The sequence below is a fragment of the Oryx dammah genome, unplaced genomic scaffold, assembly GCF_014754425.2.
Source record: "Oryx dammah isolate SB20612 unplaced genomic scaffold, SCBI_Odam_1.1 HiC_scaffold_17, whole genome shotgun sequence".
Classification (NCBI taxonomy): Eukaryota; Metazoa; Chordata; class Mammalia; order Artiodactyla; family Bovidae; genus Oryx; species Oryx dammah.
The window spans coordinates 77,479,753-77,486,648 of record NW_024070201.1 but is presented as its reverse complement, the minus strand read 5'-3'; the positions used below and the strand labels follow the sequence as shown (position 1 = coordinate 77,486,648).

The 6,896-nt window shown below is 57.8% G+C and overlaps 1 protein-coding gene across 1 annotated transcript; it reads left to right on the top strand.

Moving 5' to 3' along the window:
• Window positions 1-2,133: 2,133 nt before the first annotated feature.
• APLNR (apelin receptor) lies at window positions 2,134-5,933 on the top strand. Its single transcript, XM_040259366.1, has one exon. It carries the CDS (start codon window positions 2,528-2,530, stop codon window positions 3,725-3,727), a length of 1,200 nt encoding a protein of 399 aa, XP_040115300.1. The 5' UTR covers window positions 2,134-2,527; the 3' UTR covers window positions 3,728-5,933.
• Window positions 5,934-6,896: the final 963 nt, after the last annotated feature.

Genomic DNA, 6,896 nt, shown 5'->3' with positions numbered 1-6,896 from the left:
TCTGCTTCCTTCTATTCCGGGTAAGTTCCCACTCGAAGGGCACCTTGTCGGGCCTGGGAACATGTTTTAGTTATCCTGCCGAATCATTTTTATAAGTGGAGTCCCCCCAATTTACAAACATGAGAATTTCCCATTACATTTAGAATCTGGAATTAGGTTGAAAAAAACAGGCGTCAAGCTAGGTTCCCCATTTCTGGGTGGTAACCAGACACTGGGCGTTCGAGAGACCTCCTTTTGATGGAGTGGTGGAGTGGATGTTCGTTTTTCATTGTCTCACTTTTCTTGTTTTATTGACACATTTTATTTGGCCTTGGGGTATAGCTGATTAACGATGCTGAGACAGTTCCAGGCACACAGCCAACTGACTCAGTCACCCGTATACACGTATCCATTCTCCCCCAGACTCCTCTCCTACCCAGACTGCCATGTAACGTTGAGCAGAGTTCCCCGGGCTCTACGGCAGGTCTTTGCTGGTTATCCAGTTTAAAAAATATTTATTTATTTATTTGGCTGCATCTCAGTTGCTACACTCGGTTTCTCTCTAGCTGTGGCTCGCAGGCTCCAGAGCGCACAGGTTCAGTGGTTCTAGGACATGGGGTTAGATGCCCTGTGGCCTGTGGGATCTCAGCTACCTGGCCAGGGATTGAACCTAAGTCTCCTGCTTTGGAAGGTGGATTCTTAACTACTGGGAAGTCCCTGGTTATCCAGTTAAGATATAGCAGCATGTGCATGTCAGTCTCCAACTCCCTAACTATTTCTTACCCCTACTCTTTCCCCTTGGAAACCTTGGGCTCCTTCTCTAAGTCTGTGAGTCTGTTTCTTTTCTGTAAATAAGTCCACTTGTGTGATGGAGTGTGCTTGCTCCAGTTTCCACAGTCTCTACCTCTCCCTATCGTCTCAAACTGATTGTTTTTCCCATACACACTTTTAGCCTGGCCCTTGTGAGTATTTGAGTTTGGGGTCCCTGGTTGAAGACCTCTAGAGAAGATTTTCGGACCAACTCTTGCTTGAGATGACGGATTCTAGTTTTGTAAGCCTTGTGCTTTGAATGTGGCCAAGACTCTTCTCCTGATTTTGCTCCCTCTCACTCCTGCCCAACATAGACAGCAATTTTCAATCCTATCTTGTGCATTGCTCCCTCCTTCCTGCCCAGAGGTCCCAGAGAGGCAAATGGACAGGGCGAGGTCAGTTTCTATGGGATGCTGCCCATGGCATCGACTGCCTCTTTTTCCATCTCCTCCTTCAGTTTTAACTTCCTGATCCCCACAAGGTCTTATAGAACTTCCTGGTCCATGCAGAGCAGGAAAAACTCGAGAACCAAAATGTATCTGTGTTCTCACTGCCTAGTGATTCAAAGAGCCACTCTTCCATATATGGACTCCCCTTTTCCTTCACATCCTAATTCATCCATCTGCTTACTCATTCACTCAACCACCATTAGTGACCACCTACTACATGCCAGGCGCTGCTTCATGCTAGGAGCAGAGGAAATTCAAAGGGACAAAACCAAGAGAAAATTTATCCTGTGTCCTTGGGCAAGACCTTTACCTTGTTCAGCCTCAATTTCCCCATAGACCCGATGGCTGGATTAGACATCCTTCAGCCTAGGGTTTCTTTCTGCTGTGACCCTGCCCCCACATCCTCTGATACTTCCTGCGCTCTCTGAAAACTGCAGTCGCCTAACAGCTGATGGATGGATCCTACAGACATCTCTCTGTCACTGGGTCTGTGGAGCACAAAGACCCTCCTGGAGAGGCTCAAGGCTGAAGTGTTAAAGAGGAGGGTAGGGGGAAGTCTGGTCTGGGTGGGGGCTGGGAGGCAGGAGGGGAGGGGGGGAAGATGGACCTGAGAGGCTAGACTGGCTTGCCAGGTGGGCCTGCCAGATGCTCAGACCATCCTGCGAAATCTCACACCCTCCTGCCCCCTACCCTCACAGCCCCAGCTCAGGCTGGCTTTCAACCTGCATAATTTGCCCCATTTAGAGGGGCTGGGAGGGGGTGAGAACGAGGGAGGGGGTTTTGGGAGCAGAGGCCTGATGAGAGGTTCTGCAAACACCCAGAGGAATCCAGAGAGAGTGAGAGAGAGAGAGACAGAGGCTGGGTCAGGCGCAGAGCAGGCTGCAAACCACAGATAACATCCTGCCCAGCACGGCAGGGGTCAATTTGGTCCACTTGCCCAGTGACAAGAAAAGAAAAAAAAAAAGTGGGCTGTAACTTCAGGATCCTAAGACTCACAAGTGAGGGGCTGGTCTGGAGGTGGGAGGAGGGAGGAACAGCCAAGGAGGAGACAGAGGCTCAGGAGGGCGCGAGGAAGTGTCTGAGAAGAGGCTGGGGCCGCTGGAGGGACGCCTGCAGGAGCCAGGCCTCCTCCTCCCGGGGCCTGGGAGCTGCTGCCGCCGCTGCGAGGGGTGCTGGACACCTCTGGCCCTGCCTGCTCCCCTCCCCGAGGCTGCCAGCCAGAGCTCAGGGTGCTTGGCTGAGCCCGGTACCCCGGGGGGGACCCCCAGCTGACCTCTGCGTGCCCCAGCATGGAAGAAGGTGGGGAGTATGACGGCTACTATGGGGCGGACAACCAGTCTGAGTGTGAGTACGAGGACTGGCAGTCCTCCGGCGCCCTCATCCCTGCCATCTACATGGTGGTCTTCGTCCTGGGGACGGCGGGCAACGGGCTGGTGCTCTGGACCGTCTTCCGCAGCAGCCGCGACCGGCGGCGGGCAGCTGACGTCTTCATCGCCAGCCTGGCGGTGGCCGACCTCACCTTCGTGGTGACCCTGCCGCTCTGGGCCACCTACACCTACCGTGACTACGACTGGCCCTTCGGGGCCTTCGCCTGCAAGCTCAGCAGCTATCTCATCTTCGTCAACATGTACGCCAGCGTCTTCTGCCTCACCGGCCTCAGCCTGGACCGCTACCTGGCCATCGTGAGGCCGGTGGCCAACGCCCGGCTGCGGCCGCGGGTCGGCGGCGCCGTGGCCGCGGCCGGGCTGTGGGCGCTGGCCGGCCTGCTCGCGCTGCCCGTGCTGGTCTTCCGCACCGCCGGCGCCGAGCCGCAGGTGGAGAACGCCACCAAGGCGCAGTGTTACATGGACTACTCGCTGGTGGCCGGCCCCGACGCCGAGTGGGCCTGGGAGGTGGGGCTGGGCGTCTCGTCCACCGCGCTGGGCTTCGCGGGGCCCTTCGCCGTCATGCTGACCTGCTATTTCTGCATCGGCCGCACGGTGGCCGGCCACTTCGGCAAGGAGCGCGCGCGGGGCCTGCGCAAGCGGCGGCGGCTGCTGGCCATCATCGCCGTGCTGGTGCTGACCTTCGCGCTCTGCTGGCTGCCCTACCACCTGGTCAAGACCCTCTACGTGCTGGGCAGCCTGCTGCGCTGGCCCTGCGCCTTCGACAGCTTCCTCATGAACGTCTTCCCCTACTGCACCTGCATCAGCTACGTCAACAGCTGCCTCAACCCCTTCCTCTACGCCTTCTTCGACCCCCGCTTCCGCCAGGCCTGCGCCTCGGTGCTCTGCTGGGGCCGCCGGGGCTGCGGCGGCGCCTGGCGCGCGGGCGGCATTGGCGGCGGCGGCGGCCGGGGCGGCGGCGGCGGGGACAAGTCGGCCAGCTCCTCCTCCTCGGCGTCGTCGGGGCAGAGCCAGGGCCCCGGGCCCGGCGGCGCGGGGAAGGGCGGGGAGCCGATGCCGGAGAAGTCCATCCCCTACAGCCAGGAGACCCTCGTGGTGGACTAGGGCCGGGTCCCCCCCCCTGCCCTGGGCCCTTTGCTCTCTGAAGAGCGGGGAGCTGGTGAGGGGGCGGGGGCCCCCTTCTCTGGTGCACTTGACTCCTCTCCCTGCTCCCCGCGTCGGTCTTGTCCTCCTTTCCCCCTGGGAAGTGCTTCAGAGGTTTGTGGCTCTGGAGGGTAAGAGAGGGAAGCCCGCAGCCCCATCTCCGTGAGACCGACCTTGCCCGTCTCTGAAATGCTCCCAGCCTCCGTGGGGATAAAACGGAGGAACTGAACTGATCTTCCAGGCTCCATCAAAGTTCACTTCCCCCTCCTCCCCGTCCCCTGAAACTAAAATGATGTGCGTCCAGGCTCCATCAAAGTTCACTTCCCCCCAGCCCTTCTCCTGGATCTCCAGCTCCCCTTACCATTTCCTTTTAGTTTTCACCCCCTTTTCCTCCTCTGTTCCCCTCCTCACCCCAACCAAGTGCAATTTCTCCTCTGAATCCTCACCTCTTGGCGCCCACATCCTCCCCCAAGGCTCATCCTCCTTCTCCCTCAGTCTCTCTCCCTTTTTACCTCCTTGTTCTGAAAGGCCCCTAAGGGTTAAGGCGTCTGAAGCTCGCAGACACTGCCCAGTTCAAGCTCTTTGTCCCTGAGGCCTCTGGAGGGAATGGACCTGGCTGAGACAGGCTGGGTGTCAGCAAAGTTGCAGCTCCTGGCTCTGCAGCTGTGAGCTCCAGAGTTTCACTCCAACTTGGATCAGTTCGCAGTGTTTCAGGCCCTGGAGGTCGAGCGGTGCGTGCAGGGGGCGTCCCTTCTTGCAGCCCACCAGCTAGACATGCTTTCTACAAGCGTCCTTAGCCCCTTTCCTTCATCCTCTCTTTTCCACAGGGACTGGAAGGCAGTGAGGTTGGTGCAGCAGCAAGCTTCTTGGTTTCATGATATGAGCGGGGACTTGGGAAGGGAAAAGGAGAAAGAGGAGGCGTCTGCATTTGGTCTAAGGGCTGCTCGGGCCCCCTCCCCAAATCCTCATCTCTCCAACCTCCTCCAGACCTGCGAGCAGCTGACCTCTGCCTGTCTCTGCATCCGACATCCCCAGGACATTCTTCTTGGGCGCTGGCCTGAGTGGGTGCCAAGGGTCCCTTTGATGGGAGGGGACACCTGCTTTTTGTGTGTGCATTTGTGTAGACAAGGATGGGCTGGGCGCCTGGGGCACTTGTCCCTTGGATGAACACCCTCTGCTCTGCGCATCTCTGCTCATCACACAATATCCTTGAGGGAAAAAGGGACATAGGAAGCAGTTTAGAATGAGTCCACCCCTACTGGTTTGGGGGGCTCTGACGGCTGGTCCGCACATTAAGAGAGAAGTGTGAGTGTGCACCCAGGCTCCCTGTAGGGAATCCCTCCTCAAGGCAGCTGGCGTGCAACGCTCAAAGAAGTCCTGGATCCTGGGTCCCTCTGCCGCAGTCCCTGGTTCCAAGAGGGAGATGGGAGAGAGCTTCAGAGGTTCCCTTGATTCCTTTCCCACGCCTGCCAACCTTGTTTTGAATTTATAAGCATTTTCTTCATCACCCTTTGTTTTTTCAGGGTCAGTGGCCCTCTTCCTGGCGGGGGTTGGGGGCGGTGCCCGGGGTTAAAAGCACTGGGTGGGTTTTCCTGACCTTCCCATCAGGATGGGAGCCCCGTGGCTACTCCTGCTGGGCTGGGGGGCTGGGGACGGGCACTGGGGCAGACATGACCGCCGCACCGCCGGAGGATGGAGATGCTGGTGGGGGCTTTGTGCACCCAGGGCGTGGCCTGTGCATTCCGGCTTTTGTTCTTGGAGGACACAGAATGTAAAGGACAAGACAGGAGCCTCGGGGGCAGGAAGAAGCCAGCTTGATGTCAGTGGACTTGCTGACCTTGGCTGGGATGGAGCCAGCTCCAGAGGCAGAGCGCAGGGTGGACGGAAGGGGCTTCTCTCAGCTCACTCCTTCCATCTCAAGCCAAGGTCTTCACAGACTCACGTTCTCAGCCCAGGGCTGTCCCCAGAGCATCCAGGCAAGGCTGGAGGAAGCTTCCAGAAGGGAGGAGGGGGCTCCTCTGAGGCCCCATTGGTGGTCTTGGACAGACGGTGGAGGAGGCAGCCGCTGCTCTTCTCGCCGTTTCTTTGGAATGTCTGTGCTATTTTTTGACCCTGTTAGTCACTGCGGCTCATGAAAAATAAATCTTTCTGTGAGAGAGTGTGTGTGTGTGTGTGTGTAACTACTGTGTCTGAAGCTTTTTCTCACATGGGTGCCTTGGAATGAGGAAAGGACCCCCAGGTGGCAAATGTTATGTTGGGAGGGGGGCTGAGTAGGCTGAGGTGAGCTGTGGGAGGAAAGGGGGCAGAAAGGGGTCGAATGGGAAACCGGGGGCACGGGGTGAGGTCAGGGAAGAGCGAGAAAACAGAGAGGCGGGGAGCAGCTGAGCTTCCGGGCCTGGGAGGCGTGGAGCACGTGGACACACATGCTGGAGTCCAGAGCACAGGCCTGGGGACACGCCAACCCTCCTTCCTGCAGGGGTGGACTGCAGGCCATGCATTCGTCTGCCCCTGCGTTCATTTACCGGCGCTACTGACTCACTCACGCATCCATAGTCACGTGAGCGTTCATTCAGTCTGGACCAGAAGTTCAAAGGCCTGTCCTCCACACAGAGTCAACCCATCCAGTTCCATAAATAACCATTCCAGAGGGTCACCCCAGACGGACGGAGTCAGAAGCTCCTGGAGTCATCCCAGGTGGTCACGGTGACAAAAAGCCCCTCAGATGGTTTCTGAGGGTGGTCAGGAAATTGGGAAATTGTCCATCCAGACAGATTCTGCCACATAGAGGACATAAAGCTAGAGAGAGCCAGGGGGAAGCGGGCCTGGGCGGTCACTGATTTGGGAGGAAAGAGCAGAAATGATCCCCGGGGGATGTATTTCATCCAGAGGGGGTCACCGTCTTGCACAAAGACCTCTGGTACTAATACTGTCAGCGATGACCCTGAAGCACCCACCACAGCAGCCCGAGAGGAGCGCTTCCCCTCCATTCTCTCCTGGGGCCCTGCAGCCCTCTGCCAGCCTCCTCGCCGCCTCCCTTTGCTGACAACAGAGTAAAGACGCCCAAAGTCAAATGAATCAGGGCCACGGGGCTGGGGTGGAAGTGAGATCCCATCCTAAGGCACCTGTGAGT